Here is a 20,767-nt window from a genome sequence, read left to right on the forward strand (position 1 = left end):
AGCCACCCTCCTCAGCAGCTTGACCCGACCCAAGGCTTAATCTCGACTGGGCAAGGCTTATTCCGTCTCTGGAAAAGCTCTCGTAAGAAGTTCATCTTTGGAAAATGAGTGGGGGTGGGGGGTGGGCAGGCAAGAAGGTCCAATTTTGTCGTTCTGTGGTGCTCTTCTAATTTTGCCCTGCCCTCTTTCATCTTCATTTCTAGGTCTGAAGAAGATCCTACTCCCCAAGTCCCGGAATCTGACACCTGTGTTTTATTTAATTTTTCTTCCAAATTCTCAGCTCAAGGGATGTTTACAGAGCACACTGAATAGACTCCTGGAGCAGCCAAGGTCTCACCTTTATTAATTTTTTGATCCATATAGTATTTTAAAAAGACTCCTTTTTATAGGAAAATATTTAATATTTATTCTTGCTGCTATAATTTTATTTTTGCATTGAAAGCAACAGACTCACAGATCCTAGGAATGGAACTGACTCAAAGATATGAAACAGGGAACTGGAACTTGGTTTGGAAAAGTTTATCTGAGCGAAAGGAGGAAGGATAGTTTGGGACCTGGGAAAGAGGCGATCTGAGAGGCTGCGCCAGGGGTGGTCTGTTCTGTAGAAAAGGCAGGTCCTTTTCCTTACCTAATTGTCAGGATCGGTTGTTTTTGCATATTTTTCATTTTTCAAAACATCCGCTGATGCTTTTGGGAGGGGGGGCTTCTCCCCATCTGACTTAATTTTCCCCCTCACAGTCTGCAAGAGGAAAGTTCTGCCTCTGTTCACCCACTGGACAGGTGTAGAAAATCAGTCCCTCTCAAAGGCAGATGTCACAGCTTACTAGGTTTTAAAATTCCCCGTTGTGGCAAGTTTTCATTAAAACTAAACAGTGCGCCTCCTCCAGGCCAAGATCTGGCAAGGAAGAGACAACCAGAGGAAATTTTAGGGGTGAAGGATAACCTCACCACAACACACTCACCTTTTAAGGTGAAGGAGGAGAGGATGCTGCCTGCCGCTGTAAAGCTGGCATGTGCCTCCTTCATCTCCTGTAGAAAGGCCAGCGTGCATGGTCTTTGCAAACAGCTCCCATCATGCACTGATCAGCACAAAAAAGCTGCTCCACAGGCTGCTGTTGTGCCCCTTTCCCACTGCCTGGGGGGAGGCCAGGTGAAGATGGGCAAACAGAGGGGCAAAGGTGGTCTTACTGAGCCATGCCGACAGCCAGAGCTCCCCAGTGTGGCTTGGCAGTGAAGGTCTCAGAAAGCCATCCTGGGGTGAAACGGCCCTGATGCCCTTGGAGGGAATCCCAGCACGGCTCCAGGCTGGCGAGCGGAAGGGATGAGGCTCAGGCCGGTCCCAAAGAAGGGCAGCCCACGCAAGGGCCGCCCCGGGACTCTTCTCTCAGTCAAAAATGATGATTATTTTAACCGCAGAACACAGCACGTCCTGGTGGATTATGTTTATGTAACAATCGTTGCAATGAGAAATTTCTGTTACAGGAAAGCAGAACTTTTTGTTTTAAGTACTGGTGAGTATTTTTCAACACAAAGAAGAAATGCTTTTACAACTCTAAATGCAAACAATAACAACCAAGTCCTATCCCGAGGATGTTTACTTTTGCTTGTGAAAACAACAACCAACACTTTCTGCCTCAGATCCTGAATCGTGCAGTCCACAAGAAGCCTTATGGAACGGTTGGAGGTCCTTGTTACGTTTAAACTTGTTCCTCTCTCTCCCCCCCCAGTGCTTTTTGCTCCCTTTATTAATTTAAAAAAGCAAGAGATCTGGAGATAACTTTATACATATATTTAAGTTGTATATAATTGTATATTTATAAGTGCCATGTCTTTTTATATCTTCCCCACCCTCTATAACTTTTTTTCCTTTTATGTATGGTCCTTTCTCTCAGAAGAAAGTTATATAAAATATCTATTTTGCTCATGAAACTAAGGTTGTCCGATGCCATCTCTGGCACCCTTCTTCCGCTTCATGCTGACAAACAGACTGTAAGGCGGGGAAGCCAAGCCAGTTGGATCCAGACCCCTAAGGATGGCCTTCATAGCCCCCTCTCTCCCCAGTGCAGAGGGTGGGGGCAGGGAGCTGGTTCCTCATGTAATTTATTGGAGGGATGGGGTTTCACGCCCCCACCCCACCCCAGGGCATGCTTTGGAGAGCCACAACTACAGAAATGTAACCAGGGAACACCTGCTTCAGGGAAGCATCTCTAAAAATACTGCCACCCCAGAAAGCCACACAACACCATTCGGGGGGGGGGGGGGAGCCGCTTTAGATGAACATTTCTGTGCACAACAAAATGCCAGGTGCCCATGCTATCTGCCTGAGCCATCCCAGTTGAAATGGCAGAAGGGGTTTAAGATTCAACACACACACACACCCCACTGGATGGTCCTGCATCTCCTTGCCCCCATTTCTGAAAACTCTCTAGGAGGGGGGGGTGTCTGAAAGTGACTTTGAAAGTGCCTTCCAGAAGAAAGTGGAGCGGGTTCTCCACTCCTTGCACCTCAAAGGGCTGCAGAATTCTTTCCTGTGTTTTTGCTTGAATCCTCTGCCTGCTGCATCGTCCTCTGTCACAACTGGCTTCTCGCTCCACCAACAGACTGAGTGGAGGCTCTCTCTCCTAAGGTTTGTTCACAATTATAGCGGTGGCGGCAAGCTCTCTTCCTTGCAGGGAGGACACTGGCTCTGCTCCCCCAACAGGCCTCCCTCCGCAGAGAGCTCCTGGAAGGTGAAGGGCCTTTCTGCTCCTTTCCCAGGTCTCTCCTTCCCCCTCCTCTGACCACCAGCTTCCCTTGAATGAACAGAGTAAGACAGACCAGGGAAGTGTGGAAGGTGCTGACTCCCTCCCGCCAGGGCAGCTGTTTGGGCCTTGGACAGATCCTGCACCTCTCCGCAGTTGTTAACACCGCCTGACAAGAGATGGATGGTGCAAGAACAAAAGCAATTGTGGAGGTAATTAAGTGCCTGACTCATGAAAAAGTGAAGTGGCTAGAACAGCTGCAAAAATGAGCAATGCCCATTACAGGGACATCAAGCGTTTCCCATGTGTTAATTCATTTTACAGCCACATTAATCAAATGTGTTGCTTCCACAAACACAAAGAACAGCAACATAATTACTCACGCACACAAACAAAACTACACTACGCACAAAGCTAACAACTCAAGGTGGAAAAACATCAGCCTTTTCCAACACTTGAGTTCATACATAGACAGCTGCCTTTTTAAAAATAAGACGAGGCAGCAGGCTTTGGATGTCCTCCAGAAGTCATGAGCTGGATGGCATGGAAGACACGCACGGAGGGCTCAGCCGCACAAGCACATGTTACCACCTCATGAGTCCCACACGCCTGTCATCATCACTGGACCCTGGCAGGAAGAAATGCGGTCAGCTCTCCAAAACTGCACCTTACCTCTCACCAAACTCCTTTCTTATTGAATGAACGTGGTCTGATCACGGAAAACACCCGTGCACCGTATGTGACTCTGGAGGGCCTCACAATTCCAGGTCTAATCCTGCTGCTGGGAAGTCCCGGTCTTGGCAAGGATGGTGACAAGATCAGCTGCCCACCTCACAGCTGCTTCTCCGTTCCCTCCGAGCTTAGCTGCCCTCCTCACAGTTAATTGAGGACAAACAACTGCTCTTCCAGTGGGCAAACGTGGACCCTCAGAGCTCTGCCGGCTCAGCGTTCCAGGCGGGGTCTGGTGAGTGACCTGCAGGCAGGAGCCGCGCACGCCGGAGGCAGCCCCACGGAAGAGAGCAGGGACTGTGGCTCGAGCCATCGGGGGGGGGGGGGTTGGATTCCCTGCGTGCAAGAGGAGCCGCATGTCGAACCACGCTCACCAGCCCTGGCTCCTCAGCCACGGGCCACAAGCCAAAGCCTTGCTGGGGGCTCCTCCTGGCCTGGTCTGGGATGGGCAGTGAAGCCCCCTTAGGTTTTACTAATGAGACCTGGCCTGTTGACCAGGACTCTTGGGGCTCCCTGAGGGTGCTGAGGGCTACCTTAATCCTGCCTGCTCTTCAGAAGTGACTACTGTACTTCCAGAGAAAATTGGGGGGAGGACACTCAAGGACCCAGTGGCCAGGCCATTGTGACCGTGAGTGGCCCAAGGAACGCCTCAGAAACAGGCCAGGGCAGATGTTTTGAAATGGGGGCTGCATGGGCTGTGTATGCATTTTGACCACCACTCCCACCCCCCCACCCCCCAAGGTTCCCAGGACTCTGCAAAGGCAACACCCACAAGTCTATTCCCCCCCCAGCTCTACCCTGGGTGCAAGGAGACCTCTGTGTCACCCGAAGGCTCGCCCACCCACAGCTGCTGAGCCAGGCTTTTCCCCTTTGGGGCTTCCACCTTAAGCGAACCCTGCCCGGCCTCGGCCAAGCCCCTCCTCTCCAGCAGCTGATCATCCGCCTGGCTTTTACCACCGAGCGGGGAGGAGAGCGCTCCGAAGTTGGGAGGCGCTCCCTGCTCTGATATTCCTTCACTCGCTCGCTCGCTCGCTCGGGCACACAGGCACCCTGCAAATAGCTTTGGCTGCCCTGGAGTGGGACAGGGCCCTTCAGGATGGGAGCCCTAAACTCCCGGCCCTTCTCTGTTCCTGAGCAGGATGAAATCATGGCAGAAACTGGCTGTAAGGCAAACTGCGGAGAACGGTTTCCTTTCCGTATGCATGCAGTTAGGCAGCTGGGTGACACAGAGGGCTTAGCAGGAGGCTGGGGAGGTGGGTAGCAAATTGGGTGCTTGGGGGGGGGGAGCACCAAGCCCACGGCCCCTCTTGGCTCAGATGGAAACTTTCAGGGTCCCAGAATCAGGAGGGGGATCCTGTCCCTCACTGTCAGGCCACCACAGGGCAACAGGGGATCCTGACACACACACACACACCCCACCCGGGGAAAGAAGTTTATACCTGAGCAACAGGGCAAGGAACTGGGTCTCCGGTGGTAGGCGCCTGTGTTGCAGGAGTCTTGGCTTCCAATCAAGGCCCTGGGGGGGGGGGGAGAGAGAGAGGTGTGTGTGTGTGTGTTCTGTGCTGTCAAGTCACAACCGCCTTGTGGGAAACCTGATAGGGCTCTCAAGGTAAGTGTGATATTTAAGGAGTGGTTTTACCAGTTCCACTTTCCCAGGAAGTTTCCTTGGCTGAGTGTGTGTGTGTGTTTCGAACACAGGTCTCCAGAGTCCTAGTCCATCATCCTGTCCACTAGATGACACAGGGAATCCCAAGGGGGGAGGGAGGTTTTAAAAAAAGAGAGAGAGGTCCCAAGCTATAGGTCCAAGCCATCATCCGGGGCTGAACGTCCAGGGGTTCCACCCAGAGCAAGGAGAGGACCCAAGTGTGTGGCCTTTGCCCGTGGCAGCCCCTCTCATGTGGGGCACCTGGTGCCCACCCCTAGCTTTGGCAGAAGAGGAGCGGATGGCGTGCAGAAAGAGTCTAGACTAGGGGCACAGACTTTCCCCTCAATGTCAGGAAGGGAAGTTAGGCTCCAGGGAAGGGACCCACGATGGAGAGGTAGCTCTGAAGGTGAAGAGACCGGGAGTTTCCCCCAGCTGGGAGAGGGCTTTGTGCCTGAGACCCTTGGCTTCCAGGACAGCAGGAGATGCCTTACCCACCAAGACAGCCCGATTCCCTCTCTGTGCTGTCTTTCACCACCCGTTTTAATCTAAAGAGGAAAAGCTGCAACTGAGCAGAACGCAGGGACTCCACCCAACGCCCAGGGCTTCCTCTGGCAGCCTCTGGCTGCCTCCTGCTATCTGTCCGAGCCAGAATGGGAGGAAAGGGAAGCTGCAGAGATGCAGATCTTTCCTTCACAGGGAGGTATGGATGGCCCCTTCTCTGGGGAAGGAGGGAGGGCAGGGGCAGCTGCTTAGGGAATGAAACCAAAGCAGAAAAAGAAAACAAGGTGCGTCCCTCCCTCCCTCCTTTGATTCTCACCGGACCCGCCACTTTTCCTAATAAGAGGACCAGTGGACTGTGTGGACCCGTGTTTCATTTCTTCCTTTTCTTCAGGGTAAGGAGGCATGAGTGAGCTACACAAGCAACCCACGTTCAATTTCTAAAGAATGGGTTCTCTTCCTAGAAAGAACTAGGTTTATGTGTGCCGTGTAAAAAGTATGCAAAACTACGCCAATTACAGTATATGGCAGCTGGGCTAATTTATATAGAATAAACCAATTCTGCAAAACACTAAGAATTTCTTGGATGAAGAAGGTAGCCAGCAAAGGACCATTCAATTGAATAAATAAAGAATAAGAAATCATAAAAGACATAAAAAGCAGGAGGATAGAATACTTCAGCTACATGATAAGAAACAAAAAGATTTCTACAGCTGATCATTCAAGGTAAAATCAATGGGAAAAGAACGGCAGAAAGGGATGAAGGACTCTGTGACTGAGGAGCTGGAGGCCTTGTTGTGAAAGGCACACACCCCCAACACACATTCACACACAAAGCAAGTCGAGGGGGCGATGCCCAGCCTCCGGTGGGAGCAGAACACGAGGGAAAAGGTTGAGAGGATGATGGGTTCTGGGGCCAGAGAGACAGGGTGTCTCTTGCTAAGCCTGGCGGACGACCATGGCCTTGCTCTGAGCGGAGTCCCCACCTGCTCCTGGGCACAGGGGGCAGCTGCCGGCAGGGCTGCCTCAAGGGCCAAAGTCGGAGGGCCCCCCCCCCCCGGCCTCTTCCCAGCCACCGGCCTGCGGGCTGACAGGCAGGGCACCAGGAACCCAGGGCGAGAGGGACGCAGGCCTTCCGAGAAGGCTTGCCCAAGCCTGGCCGCCGCCACTGCCACCACCCTCCAGGGAACAAACGCTTCAAGAGAATGTTAACTGCTGCTGATTTTTTACTACATTCCTGCCAAGGTCATAACGCCCTCGGCTGGATTTATTTTCTTTGGGTAATCATTAAAGGCCTGTTTTCCCATTTTCCCTAGTCTCCCAGGCCAACGTGGAGCGCCTTTACCAGCGTTTCCTGGTCCTGGACAAGGAGGAGAAGGGCTACCTCAGGTGAGCGGAAGGGAGAGAAAGCATGGGCCACGATGAGACGGCTGGAAAGGAGCCAAGAGGCCATTCACAGCTGGAGACGTGGGGCCTCCTGCAGCACAGCAGAGCACCGTGCTCACGGCCCAACACGGATGGGTGCCTTAGCAGGCTGCATTCGGAACCAGCACCAACACCAGCGCAAAATATCCCACTTCTTAAATGCTTTGAAACCTCCCAGAAGAAAGACAAGCAACCGACTGTCGACAAATCTAATCTTTTAAAACAGGAAGGACATTGATTTAGATTAGACAACCTAGAAGACTCCTGCAGACTGTTGTTGTTTAGTCGTTAAGTCGTGTCCAACTCTTTGTGACCCCCACGGACCAGAGCACGCCAGGCCCTCCTGTCTTCCACTGCCTCCCAGAGTTGGATCAAATTCATGTTGGTCGCTTTGGTGACACTGTCCAGCCATCTCGTCCTCTGTCGTCCCCTTCTCCTCTTGCCGTCACACTTTCCTAACATCTTTACTGCTGCAAGGACCAGCCAAGGCCGACATTTTGATCATGTCTCCGCTTATGGCCCACTTCTTCCCTCCTTCCTTTTGCCATCACACCCTTTGGATGGCCCCTGCAAGCAGAAAATCAGACGCATTTCTAAACCCTTAATTGAAGGCTTATGGTCATTTGCTTAAACTGCTACACTGCCTACCTACATGCTCTTAAAACTATATGTGTGCTTACTTGCTTTATCTCTCTGTGTGTGTCTGTCTGTGCAGCAAAAGTGATCTTGAAGGGATTGGAAAGCTTGCAATTAATCCTATTGGAGACCGGATCATCAGTGCCTTCTTCCAAGATGGGTGCGTATGAAAGAACAAGGCATACACACAAGAGCAGCCTGACAAGACGAAGGAAGCGCTGCCCCCTTTTCCCCCGCCCCAGGAAACAGAAAAGGAAGGAGACATTAGGAGCACAGGCAGGCCATTCAGCATCAGCTGCTGGCTGAAGGATCAGGCTTGCAAGCAGGTGCCTCCTTCCAGGCCGGCCAGGCGGTGCTGTGGGGTGACTTGAGGGACAAGGTGTCCTGGGGGCCTTCAAGGCCACCAAAAGCTAGCCAGCAGCCTGGAGAATGAGGATCAGGACGGCTATGGGTGGCCCCCTGGGTGACCTGCTGCTTGTCAGTTGCTGGAGAAGGTGAGGGTGAGGGTGCTGTTCTGTTCCTGGGGGAGAGGCTATCAGGGGCAACGGGCTGGCCCCTGTGAGAATGGCAGGCAGGACGAGGGAGCCCTCAGGTCTGATCCAGGACAGCTTGCCTGATGCTCTCCCAATACTTAGTTGGGAAGAAATGCAAGGCACTTTTAGAGAAACTTCAGAGCTGACCCAAAGGAGGGGGGGCAGGGAACAGAGATACACCAGCAGGCTCCTGGGTCTTGCCCGCAGCTGAAGAAATGGAGATGTGGAGGAACAGGAAGGGAAGACTGAGCAGCCCTGGGTGGCCTGTGGCCTTCGACAGCCCCTTGGCAAACCCCAGGTTAAGAAGCTCCCATCCATCCATCCATCCATCCATCCATCCATCCATCCATCCATCCATCCATCCATCCATCCATCCATCCATCCATCCATCCATCCATCCATCCATCCATCCATCCATCCATCCATCCATCCACCCACCCATCCACCCATCCATCCATCCATCCATCCATCCATCCATCCATCCATCCATCCATCCATCCATCCATCGAATGCCCAAGGGAAGGAAGGCTGTTAACTCTGGAGGGCCTTTTCCTCCCTAGGAGAGAGACCGCCGACTTCCGAACTTTTGTGAACGTGCTGGCCCACTTCCGGCCAGCGGAAGGGCCTGGAGGCGCCGAGGATGTAAACAGCCGGCTTAGCAAACTGAAGTGTGAGTGCGTGCCTTGAGCCGTTCGAGGCTGCAAGCCTGCTCTGTTTCATTTGTCCCCCCCACCTCACCCCACCCCACCCCAAAAAAGCCAAGAGGCCCAGGAGGTGGAACTGCGCAGTCCACCCTATGCCACATGACAAGTGGAGCACAGCACCCATCCACACAACCTGAGCATCACCCTTCCTTACAAGAAATGGGTATCTGTGGGGAGGGGAGGGCCCCCGACAAATGCCCTTCAGTCTCCTTCCCTGCTACTAACCACCCTGTCCTTCTGGTTCCCATGAAGTTGCTTTCCAGCTGTACGATCAAGACAAAGACGGGAAGATCTCGAGAGCTGAATTGCTGGAGGTGATTACTGGGTGTCCAACTTCTTGGAAAGCTGACTCAAGGAGGGGGGGAAGAGAAACAAGTACCAGCGACTGGAGGGAGGGGGGAGCTCCTGAGCAAAGGGCCGACAGCAAGGCTCACGTCCTCTGCAGGGATGTCCTGCTCCCACTTTGTCAATCGTTTTTCAAAGGGTGAAAACCATGAGTTCTGCATATACTCAGGAGCACTCCCCTCTTCCATCCGCTCCTGCCAGGCTTCAAAGCCCTTGCTTAGAGTCTCCCTGCCATGAAAGCTGGCCTTCCCAGATAGAGGGGTGACTGAAGAGAGGGAAGGGGGCTCCTTTCCCTTTCTCTGCACCCCCACCCCACTCCCCACTGTTCTTGTCCCTCCACCCCAGGTGTTAAGAATGATGGTTGGGATCCAGGTGACGGACGAACATCTTGAGAGCATCACAGACCGGACCATCCAAGAGGCCGATAAGGATGGAGACGGAGCCCTCTCCTTCGAGGAGTTTGCAAAGGTCTGGAGGGCTACGGACTGGATCATGAGGCTGCAAAGACTGGGGGGGGGGAAGAATCTGTGGGGCGTCTAGACTTAGTTCCAGGAACTCCACGCACAACACAGAATGAGCAGAAGCCACCCAGCCTCTCCTGCGGGGAGGCTGCTCGGCTCCTTCTTCCTTTTCCAGAGGGCAGCTCCTTCCGCCCTGACGGGAGCACGCTGTAGGCAATGACAGGGCGGCTCCTCACCTGGTGGCAGGGCAGGCTCTGGGTTCCCGGGGGGGGGGGGGGACAGCACCAGCACCGCTTCTGTACCTCTCGGTTTTCCTCCATTCCATAGTTTTCTCCAGCATTCAAGTCCCGGTCCCGAAAATCAGCTCTCAGGCTGAAACCTAGAAAGTTCTTTGTAACCCATTCTTCTCTGATTCGATTTGCAGTCTGTTGAAAAGCTGAACATTGAACAGAAGATGAGTCTCCGGATCCTGAAATGATTCTCTCCCCTCCCTTGGGAGAATGGGCCGCCTGCTTCCAGGCTGAAGGCAGCAGAAGGCAGCCAGGGCAAAAGTGCAGGGGATCCGATCAGGTCCCAAAGAGACGCGAAGCCTCCACCGAATCAAGACCCCTCCATGAAGATGGGAAGGGGCTGGTCTAGCCTTATTTTGCCAATGGGTGCCCCCCCCCCGAAGTGCCTCCAATGCCTCAGCCGATCTTCAGCCAGAACTTGTTAGCTCTATATAGCATCATTTGTGTTAGAAATGGATTTACCTTTTGCTTAATTTTCTGAGAAGCTGAGCACATCCAGCCAGTTCTTTCTTTTTCTTTTTCTTTAAGGGGGGGTCAGAGAACAAGAAGGGCTTGTTCCTTTTCTTCTGCTGCACAGAAGAAGTCTTAATTCCGAGATTTTCAAGGAGTATTATGGATCAAATCTTAAAAACGCCTTTCTCTGTCCCACCCCCTTCACAGGCATGCTCGGTGGGGACCCAGGAGAGGGTCTTCTCTGCTGTTGCTCACATCCTTTGGAACTCGCTCCCAATGGAAGCCAGGATGGCTCCCTCTTGGCTGTCCTTCTGCAAGCAGGCAAAGGCCTTTCTCTTCAGACAATCTTTCCCTTAATGACTGACTACCCAAGTGGATTTTTTAAAAAAGGGATTGTTTAAACTTACTGCTTTGAATGTGGTTTTGGCCTTGCTTTTGTTTATGGTTTCTTAAGAGGCCTTTGTTTTATATTTTTTAGTATTTGTATACTTAATGTTTTAGCTTCAAATGTTGTTTTTTTTAATGATGTAAACTGCCTTGGGTCCTTTTTAAGGTGAAAGGCAGGGTAAAATATTTTACATGAATAAATAAAATAAAATAAGTAAGGTGTGACAGAGGTATACGACAACAGCCTGTTTGGAAAAGCCCTTGATAGCCTGAGGAGAGAGGCAACGTACCCCAGGGTCCACCCATGGCCATCTCCCCTTCCCCTCTTGGACAACAACATTACCCAAAACCAAAAGAAAAATCAAAAAGACCAAAACGTGGCACCTTAAAGACAGGCCACTGTATTTTAATGCCAGCTTTTCTTTAGACCACGAAAGCTCACATTAAAATACAGCTGTTAAAATATTTTAACGGGCTCTGTGGGGTGAACGGCGGGCTCAACAAGCCTTTTGTGGGAACCCTGGGGATCCCTCACAGTCACGAAGCTTTGCAGGTGCAGACCCTCCCTTGGGAGAAGCACACGGAAGATTCCAGACAGAATCCCCAGCCTCCGTCCTGTCTGGATGCCAAAACCCATCTCCCGCTGAGCGGCTCCAGCCTATCTGGAAAGCAAAGCACCCAACGATGAATTTTTGATGACCCCATTAGCAAACGTTCACCCCCTCTCCCTGTTTTGCTCTTAGATGCTAGCAAGCCGGGTGCTAGCAGGAAAACCCTGCTTGGGAGACAGATCTGTGATGCCTGGGCAGTGGTCAAGGGAACATCTGGACGGCAAGGGCGAGTGACACTGCAGAGAAGCAGGACCCTTTTCAACCGAGAGGCAACACAGGCCTAGAGGGATATGAACAGGACGCGAACAACCTGGACAAGGTCCCAAGTCCCAGGTTTGCCCTCTGTCGGCCCATCAATTCCAGCTTCCATGTGCAAACTTCCAAGGTGATGTAAAGCCACCCCTAAGCAGGCGCAAGGAGGTGGGGGTGCAGAGCCATCCGCCCCACCCCTCCCTGGGCATTAAAGATACCAGCAGGCTGTGCCTCCCTCCTCCCAACCAATCCTCTGCATCACCAGATGATGTCATCCCAGACAGCTGGCCAATGGGGGAGCCCCCCACCCTGCATCTTTATTGAAAGACAGGAAGGCAGCAGAAGGAAGGAAGGCGGGGGGGGCACGAGACCAAGCGGTACTGGAAAACCAGGGTGCAGGGGTGTGGGTGGGGGACAGGGTGGCATCTGCTTCTTTGTCTCTCCCCTCGGAGGCGGCACTGACTGGCCAGCCATGGCGCTGTGGGATCCACCTGCGCAGGGCTGGCCTTCAGGCTGCAGCTCTTAGGGGACGGTCCACCCTGCCGCCCCACCTGCATGGGACTGCAGCAGCCGCCGCAGCCACTGCCACTGCCGCCTGCCTCCCTCGCTCACTTCCCAGTGGACTGAAAAGGCCCGGCCTCCGCCAGACGGATCCTCTCCCTCCAGGGGTGGACTGAGCCCACTTTGACCGACGGAGAAAACGCCAGATCCAAGGTACCAAGCAAACAAAATTAAAAAGGCCCTCTTTCTGCACATCGTCACCACCGCAACAGCAGCCCTTGCTCTAAAGCAGGAGGAGAAACAAGCAGGGTGGGAGGGTGGAAGGGGAGGGAGAGTCCTGCCTCTCGAGCTGGGCCGGGTACCCCCCACCCCACCCCACCGAAGACCCTACAGAAGGAACTGGGGAGACATTTTACTGGGCGTAGCACAGCTACCGGCTGGCAGACAGAAAGAAAGCCAACGATGCTGAGGGCTAAGGGAGGAAGGTGTGTGTCTGTGTGCATGGATTCGAACCCTGCCTGCTTTTGAGAGATGATTGATTTTAAAGGCTGCTTTGCTTTCAGAGACATCTGGGAGGGAGTGGTTTCAGAATTAAAAACCTTTCTGCAGATCCAGTGAATGAGACCTGGTTGCCACCACTACAGCCTTCCCTAAACATTAGGAGGATAAACTCCTCTGCCAGGGTTACAACCCCCTCAAAAAGTTTGGGGGGGGGATCCCTAGCATGACTGAAAATCTACTACAGGTGGCCTCTTCCCTCGTACCTGGTAAAAAATAAAAATGGGGGAAGGTTTTCTCTCTTGGACATAAAGGTTCCAGAGTCCTTCCCTCTGCCCCCCATCATCTATAGGTGAATGTGCTGGTGGATTCAGACTGCAAGCCAATGCAAAGTAGAGGATTTAGGGCTTGTCAGCATCAAATAGTGCTTTAGTGAGCAAGGCCTGTTTGTATGACCTTAAAGAAAGAGCAACTCTACAGCTAACGTGGTGAAGACACAGACTAGACAGCTTCAGCTAAAAGAGGCCAGTTCAGCCCCAGCTTTATTCGGGTCTAAGCTAAACTAGACTCGACATTTTCCCCTCTTCATAGGGAGGGTTCTCTGGAAATGAGAGTCCTGTGATGGAGCAACCGGGATGGGAGTAACAATGGATCCCTGCCAGAGAATGCAAGGATCCTTTCAGGAAACCACTGCAGCCAACTCATTAGCAAACCAACCTCTCTGTTGCTGGGAGCAGCCCTTGGATACTACCGGTATGTGCCTTTCAGCAACAGACAGGTTGCCAGGAATAACCCCCCCCCCCCCCGCCGTTTCCATGAGATGAAGAAAGCAGGCTGTAAAGAGATGAACAGGAGGAGCTTCAGAAGCTCACATTTAAAAAAACAGAGAGTTTAAAGGAAGGGAAGGTACTGAAGGACAAGTTGTGCCAGCAGGTTCCGAAGAAAGCATATTGTGGCAGGTGCATCAACACACCGGATCCCAGGCATGGCAGGTATCACAGGTGTGAAGCGCAGACAAAAGCATATACGTTAATTTCCGTTTGCAAGAGTTACCTAATGCTTGCGACAGACACAATCAGAACTGAGAATCAGGGGCGGAATCAAAAAAAAAAAAAAGGAGGAATTTCCACACTTCAGTTACAGAAACCTCCCACTCAACTGCCTGCATCTTTTGGAACTTCCACAGTTCATTTTCTCTCACTCTGTGAATGCATATTTGAAAAATGGGTTAAGGTCCTTCCACAAACAGCTTTGCACAATTATTCTTACTCAGCCAAGCCAGAGAGCTGCAGCTGCTGCCGCCTCCTGCCCACTCAGAGCAACCGGAGCCCTGGCCCTCTGCATGCGCACCGGCCAGCATGTCAACCATCAGCCCTGAATAGTGAGTACTGAGCGAACGGAAAGAGACCCTTTGTTTGGGAAGGGGGTTCCCCCTTGGGCTCCTGCAGGGCAGGAGATGCGAACAGGCTGTTCTGGCAGGCAGGCCCTCCGCCCCAAAGGCATTTCAAGTGGGGCATTTCGAGGGCTCTGGCTGCCCAGCCAGAGGGCTCCTCTCCAAACCAACGCACCGGTGTTGTTCCCTGTGTTCCTCTTTACAGTGACTACCTATTTAAGCTGCTTCTGATTGGTGATTCTGGGGTCGGGAAGTCTTGCCTCCTCCTCCGTTTTGCGGTAGGTCCCCACAACTGTGCCAGGTTCAAATGCTTCAGCAGAGACACACACACACACAACCGCCAGCAGACAAACAGACAGAGAGAGAGAGAGAAGGGCCCTAGGCAGCAGATGGGGGGTGTAGTGCCTGACCTGTCCCCACGTCTTCCCACCCCCCCACCCCTGAAGGAGAGAAGGAAGTGGGCCACATGGCTTTCCTGGGGCTCCCAGCCAAGCACTCTTGCTCAGGTGTGGCAGCAGGCCTTTCCTTGGCCTGTGCCAAGGCCACCTCTACCCATCGGCCAAGCCAATAGGGTCCAGTGTGGGGTAAGGAAGGAAGGAAGGAAGGTAGCCCACCACCCCACCCCACCCCACCGCACCCCCAGCCCTCTGCTTCAGGCACAACTGGAGTGTCTGAGGGTTCCCCTAAGACACTGCAGTGAACTTGGGCTCAACCCTCTCAGGAAAGGGGAAGCTGGAGGGGTGGGGATCTTGGCGTTCCCCTGAGCTGCAGGTCCCCCAATGCCTGGTCTTCCACTCTTTTTCTTCTTCTCTCCTCCTCCTCTTCCTCTTCCTCTTCCTCCTCCCCACCCCAAACCCCCAGGACGACACCTACACGGACAGTTACATCAGCACCATTGGTGTGGACTTCAAAATCCGAACCATAGAGTTGGAAGGGAGGACCATTAAGCTCCAAATTGTGAGTGCGTCCATGGGGCTGAGTGCCAGGTTCCTTCCAGGCTCTTCCCTCTTTGTAAGGGGCAAAGGGGGCTTCGAATGCCCATGCCTTCCACAGGGAACCTGAGGGAACCTCGGCCCCTAAAGCTTTCCTTACTCTTGCCTGGCCAGCTGCACCTGCTGGTGTCGGTACAAAACCAAGAGGTACTGTTCCCTTTAACGTAGGGTACAATGGGTGACAGGGCCATGCAAAGCTTCACTGAGCCCAAGAAACACACAGTGACCCCCACCACAGCAGTCAAAGGTGGGTCTCCCTTGCTGAGCTGTGCTAACAGACCCCCTGCACTAAGGAGGGAAGCCGCTGTCTGGATTTACTCCTCCGAGAGTCGGGTATAATGATGGGGTTAATGATGAATACATTCACACAGAAGTCTCCCTTCGAGGTCCTTAGTTAAAAGCTGGTTGGCCTACTCTAACTCTGCCCCTGAGAACCACCAGACAGGCTCATCCCTTTGTTCCCTCCACAGTGGGACACTGCCGGACAGGAGCGCTTCCGAACGATCACATCCAGCTACTATCGTGGCGCCCACGGGATCATCATTGTGTACGATGTGACAGACCAGGTGAGAGGAGCACAGCTCCCCAAAGGGAAGAAGAGTCTCCTCTCCCACCAGCCGGCCCGGGCTCTAGGAAGCCCTTCCCCAAAGGGAGGCAAGGCAGCTCTTAAAAGGGACCCAAGGAAGCTCAAGAGGTGACTGCAGAGAAGGCGTGATTACGGAGGGCAGCCCAGCGAGCTGTTTTCGAAAGAATCCACAAATGCACAGAGGAGATATCATTATTGAACACTTAGTGGGTGACTGCATGATGTCCCACTATAGGGACAGGCTAGTTCTCTCCCTTTGTCGGTGACCAGAGGACACAAGTACTATTGCAAACCAGACTATCCTAGTCACACTTTTCTGGCTCCCTTTCAGAGGGTAAGGTGCAGGCAGGATCATTCCATTTTGGCTATTTCCAGCATGTGTGATCACTGGGACTGCACCAAAGCGGAGCTTGCTGCTTCAAATTTCCCATCTAGTTTCAATTTCCCAATATTATTAAGCTTAGTCACTTAACGATATTGGGAAATTAAAAACTTCCTCTGCTCCCTCCTGGAGGGGAAGATTTAAGAAGCAAAGTTTCATTTTGTTTTTTAAACCTATTAGGGCAGTACTGATGCCCCGTATCTATGAAAAAAAGAGGAAAGCTTCCTTCCAGGAGGAGGAAAAAAAGGAACGAGGAGGGAGATTTTTCCCCTCTATTCTTTCTTAAGGAGGCAGGCTAAATAGGGTGTTGTGTGCCATGTGGATGCAAGGATTGCAAACCATGACATATTGGGCCTCTACACAACCTTAAGTGACCTTGTTTAGCTGACTCCAGCCCACACTAACTGAGGTGCCTAGACAAGCCCTTTGCCACAAAGGCCGCGTGATTACGGCAATGCTTTGCTGAGCACCACTTACTAAAGAGTACTAGTCAGCAAAAGACCCTCATTTGCCCATCTGGCTTCCTAGGCCATGTGGTTAGCTACAATGGGAAATCAGATTTTAGACAGGGGAGACCCTAAGCAGATTTTTAAAAAATGATCAATGTGGCATATTCCACCAGGAAATTCTTTTCCAAAGCGGTATGTAAAGGGTTAGGACAGCCTTGCAAATGTATCTACAAAAATCTCTTGTCAACGAAACCTCCTACCTGTGTTACCAGATGCTGTATGTGAGCAAATAAAAATTTCAGAAGTCATACAGGAAGATTTCCAATTCCCGTTTTGAAAGTCTGTCTAGCTATGGTGGCCCAGGAGAGCTCCGGCTCATGGCAAGGGGCTAGGCCTACAGCCCTTTCGAAGCTTGGTTGGGGGGGAGTCTCTCTCTCTCTCTCTCTCTCTCTCTCTCTCTCTCTCTCTCTCTCTCTCTCTCTCTCTGTCTCTCACTCACTCACTGGCCCCTCCTCCCATATTTCCAGGATTCCTTCAACAACATGCATCTCTGGATGGAGGAAATCGACCGCTATGCCAGTGAGAATGTCAACAAGTTGATTGTGGGAAACAAGAGCGACCTCACCAGCAAGAAAGCAGTGGACTACACTACAGCCAAGGTACCCCTGCTCCCCTTGGTGAGCCTGCCCTGCCTGTCCTCCTTCCCCCTGCCCTTGCCCCTGAAAGGACTTTCAGGCCTTGTTCAGGGCACGTGTTACCTGGCAAAGGGCGCGTGTGCGCAGGGAGGGCCCTCGCAGGGCTGCCTTCTGGACAACACAGTCTTGCTTGTCTGAAGGACTGGATGCGTCCACAAAGGTCACATTGAAACATAACCGTTTGTCTCTAAGGTGCCACTACACTTTGATGGTTTGCTTTTTTGTTTCTTTGTTTCTATTTTTGTCTGGATATGTTTTGCACAGACAAACAAGGCTGCTCCTTTGAAAATCTCTTTTCTCTGATTTGTCTCCTGCAGTAGCTGTTGGGGCTGCAACATTCAATCTGTCACTTAACACATTTTACCAATTGACGAGGTGCCCCTGATCAACCACACAGATTTTAGAGGGCACATAGAAAGACCACAGGCAGAGGCATTGCCTAAAAAGAGACATTCCCCCTCTTCTCACGCATGGGAGGATTGTACCTCTTCTCAAACAATCTTGCTTTGCTCACATGTGTCACTTAAAGGAGGAGCCTCGTGGCGCAGTGGTTAAACCGCTGTACTGCAGCTAAAACTGTGCTCACGACCTGGGGTAGCCGGCTCAAGGTTGACTCAGCCTTCTATCCTTCCGAGGTCGGTAAAATGAGGACCCAGCTTGCTGGGGTGGGGGCAATGTGTAGCCTGCATAATTAAATTGTAAACCGCCCAGAGAGGTATATAAACAGCACACTTTGCTTTTATATAAGCAGCACACTTTTAAAAGCAAAGGATGCACCTCTCTTCCTCCAGAGTGGATATTTTTATCTACAGGCAAACTAAAACAACAATTAATTTACTGAAGTATCTGCATTTAATTAAGCATTCTTTGCAATGTGGCTCCCCTGCATTTCCCTGATCAAAAGGGGAAGGGGACCATCCAAGCGCTCAGATAAACCCGTTCTGTCCGAGAGGACAAAAGTAGTTCTACTCGGTTCACACATCCCACGTGTACCGGGAGGGCAGGGAAGCAAGCACAGGGCCAAAGTGGTTCAGGGATCTGCTGACAGAATGTTATGCATCCCCCAGTAAAGGCCACACACGCAGGAGGCATTCCTGCAGCCAAGCCTGCCAAAGGCACAGAAAGACACACATTTTCCCACATCTGTTTTGCAAGAAGACAGAATACGTAGGAATGGCATGCCTGAGCTTTGATCACGGTCGTTCTGTCTCAATCTTTCTGGATGCAGGAATACGCGGACTCCCTCGGGGTGCCCTTCCTGGAGACCAGCGCCAAAAATGCCATCAACGTGGAGCAGGCCTTCCTCACCATGGCAGCCGAGATCAAGGACCGTGTCAGCAGCGGCCCCACCCAAAACGACAACCACAAGTCCAAGCTGCACATCCAGAGCGGCCCACTGAGACAAGACGGACAGGGCTCTGGGGAGGACGGAGGCGGGGGCTGCTGCTAGGAGAGCCAACCCAGGCTGCCACAGGGCGGAAGTGCTGGCAGAGGGCTGGGAGGCACCCCCGCCGCTTGGCCCTGCGCCAGAGCGAAAGGCCACCAGCCCCACTCCTCTCTCGGCACCCTGAGTTTAGCTCTGCAGACTCAGAAGGCACCGCGGGGCTCCTGCGGACCAGATCCAGCCGCCCTGGCCAGGCCATGTTTGCTCTGGGGCATGTCCCTGACACTGGAGCTCTGGACCCAGCTGCCCTCGGCCTCCCTGCACCAACCCCCTCACCCCCTCAGTCCCTGCTGCCGACAGAAGCTATTTTCGACCCACGAGGACGTGCAACTCACAGCAGTGCTGGCATGACACAGCAAGGGAGAACAGAGAGTTGGAAGGAGAAGGAGGGGAGAGAAGGCTGCCAGGTCCACTCCTCTGGAACTGCCAGGACGACCTCCCATTTTTGCATCCCCCCATCTCAACCCAATGAACTTGGAATGGGACACATCCACCGACGGGAGCATGAGCTCTTCCATCCTTTAACAAAGGCTCCTCATCACCACCACCCTCTCCACGTCTTTTTAATAAGCCTCTTACTTCATGGTGGACAGCTACTGGACTAAGGCAAGGGGCAGGTTTATTTACTATTTATCTGTTAAAGGAACTTGTTTACTGCTTTTCTATCCACCAAGGCTCCCAGAATGATGTACAATAAAACAGATAATAATAAAAATCAAATCTGAAATGACTTTCAAAACCAATATTTAAACCTGTTGCAAAAAAACCTAAGGTGATAAGAAGCTCAGCGGGACCTTAATTTTCTTCAGGTCGCTGTCCAGCAAACAAGGTCCAAGCTCAGCCCCTTCTCTGCACAGACAACAAACTCTGGGACAATTGAAGAAATCACCATCCTTCTGCTGCATGTTTCATATGAAACAAAGAAAAGGTAGTGGTATTTCAAGTTGAGGAAGAGTTTTGCTTAGTGCTCATTTAAGGGGTCCCTTCTGACTTCTAGTACTCCTCACAAACAACCAGATCGAAGAGGTGAGAAAAGGAGAAAAACTCTGAGTCTAGAGTTTTTGTCTTACGCTTGTCTGGGGGGGGGGGAACGGGACAGAATGCCCTTCTGTGATACCCTGGTTCCCAGTGGGGGGAGGACACCTCCAGTGTGTCAAATGACATTGCATGAGGGAGCTACTCTGCCCAATAGAGTGCAGCAGGAGGCAGGGGAAGAGAGCTCTGTGTGGGCCTTCCAGGGCGTCCCCGAGTTCTGACTTATCATTTAAGAAAAGAAGGAGTCCCTCCGTCATGTGACAGAAGCATTCTGTTTGACACTAGCCTATTAAGGTCCCTGTTAAAATGGTTTACAAGTGCACACTGCTCTTCTCATTACTCTAGCAACTTCACTTGATTTGCCCAGAAACAGGATCTCACGTTCTAAAGCCATCTGCTAAAACACCAGGGGAATATCTGGCAGAGAGCTGGGAGTGGGGTGGGATTCCTTGGCACAGAGCACTATCCTGTAGCAGGGCTGGGAGTCTATCAGGGCCCCTCCTTCTACTTTCTTTTAACTTTACTTTCCCTGGCCAGTCACTTTTTACACCCGCTAATGTGATGTGACATAGCTTCTGCGTGATCTGAATTTTGAATGAAACAGATGGCAAATGTCTGGTTTTTTAAAACAAAGAATGCCACTTTTGTTTTTCAGAACTGCCTATGTTTGTCCATGGCTGCACCTTTTAAAAAGCCTTGCGATATTAAATAACCCCCCTGTGTGCCCCACCCCTCTTCAATCTCCCATCCTTACTGTGTGTGTCTTCAATAAACCCTCCCCCTCCATCTTTGGACTCTGTCTGGATTATAAAGTAGGGAGCCGTTCCTTGAGCCCGAAAACCAAGGGGGTTCAGAAAGGGTTGTGGGGATGAGCCACAAGCAGAGCACCAGATACCCCGAGGTGAAGACACGGGGGGGGGGGCGGCAGCAGCCAGGGGCCAAAGACATTTCATTGGCCGAGACAAAGGGCAAGATGGGTCATCCCACGTGGCCACGGCTGAACTGGCCGGGCAAGCTGCACAACCCACACTGGGTCCAAGACCTCCCCAGCCCCTCCCTGCCAGCCACCCGACACGGCCCAG

At 52.2% G+C, this 20,767-nt stretch overlaps 3 protein-coding genes and 1 long non-coding RNA gene across 7 annotated transcripts in view; 3 read left to right on the plus strand and 1 right to left on the minus strand.

Annotated features, from left to right (window-relative positions):
• Positions 1-1,929, plus strand: part of DLL3 (delta like canonical Notch ligand 3) — a 36,573-nt gene extending 34,644 nt beyond the window's left edge. Inside the window, exon 9 of the mRNA XM_072980168.2 lies at positions 204-1,929. Coding sequence (XP_072836269.2) covers positions 204-209 — 6 coding nt within the window. The 3' untranslated portion in view covers positions 210-1,929. The remainder of the gene's footprint in view (positions 1-203) is intronic.
• LOC144584223 (uncharacterized) lies at positions 1,428-5,837 on the minus strand. The gene is made up of 2 exons (XR_013538344.1): positions 4,910-5,837; positions 1,428-3,369 (listed from the first exon to the last, which is right to left on the minus strand). It is a non-coding gene; the product is annotated as an uncharacterized LOC144584223 (long non-coding RNA).
• On the plus strand, positions 4,433-11,072 carry LOC110075608 (calcineurin B homologous protein 2). The gene is made up of 7 exons (XM_020787023.3): positions 4,433-4,633; positions 6,930-7,002; positions 7,754-7,834; positions 8,768-8,877; positions 9,164-9,225; positions 9,602-9,724; positions 10,142-11,072. The coding sequence occupies exons 1-7, from the start codon at positions 4,567-4,569 to the stop codon at positions 10,193-10,195; spliced, it is 570 nt and encodes a 189-aa protein (XP_020642682.1). The 5' UTR covers positions 4,433-4,566; the 3' UTR covers positions 10,196-11,072.
• A 704-nt stretch (positions 11,073-11,776) lies between these two features.
• On the plus strand, positions 11,777-20,471 carry LOC110075697 (ras-related protein ORAB-1). 4 transcript variants are annotated; one of them, XM_020787168.3, is made up of 8 exons: positions 11,777-12,424; positions 13,983-14,090; positions 14,308-14,380; positions 14,964-15,059; positions 15,565-15,660; positions 17,039-17,188; positions 18,435-19,676; positions 20,341-20,471. In XM_020787168.3, the coding sequence occupies exons 2-7, from the start codon at positions 14,068-14,070 to the stop codon at positions 18,654-18,656; spliced, it is 660 nt and encodes a 219-aa protein (XP_020642827.1). In that variant the 5' UTR covers positions 11,777-12,424; positions 13,983-14,067; the 3' UTR covers positions 18,657-19,676; positions 20,341-20,471. The 4 variants fall into 4 exon arrangements, with proteins under 4 accessions (XP_020642827.1, XP_072836271.1, XP_020642829.1 ...); XM_072980170.2 differs by having other exon boundaries at positions 18,435-19,578; XM_020787169.3 differs by having other exon boundaries at positions 12,022-12,424; positions 17,039-17,170.
• The last annotated feature ends 296 nt before the right edge of the window (positions 20,472-20,767 follow it).

The sequence above is a fragment of the Pogona vitticeps genome, chromosome 9 (genome assembly GCF_051106095.1).
Source record: "Pogona vitticeps strain Pit_001003342236 chromosome 9, PviZW2.1, whole genome shotgun sequence".
Taxonomy (NCBI): Eukaryota; Metazoa; Chordata; class Lepidosauria; order Squamata; family Agamidae; genus Pogona; species Pogona vitticeps.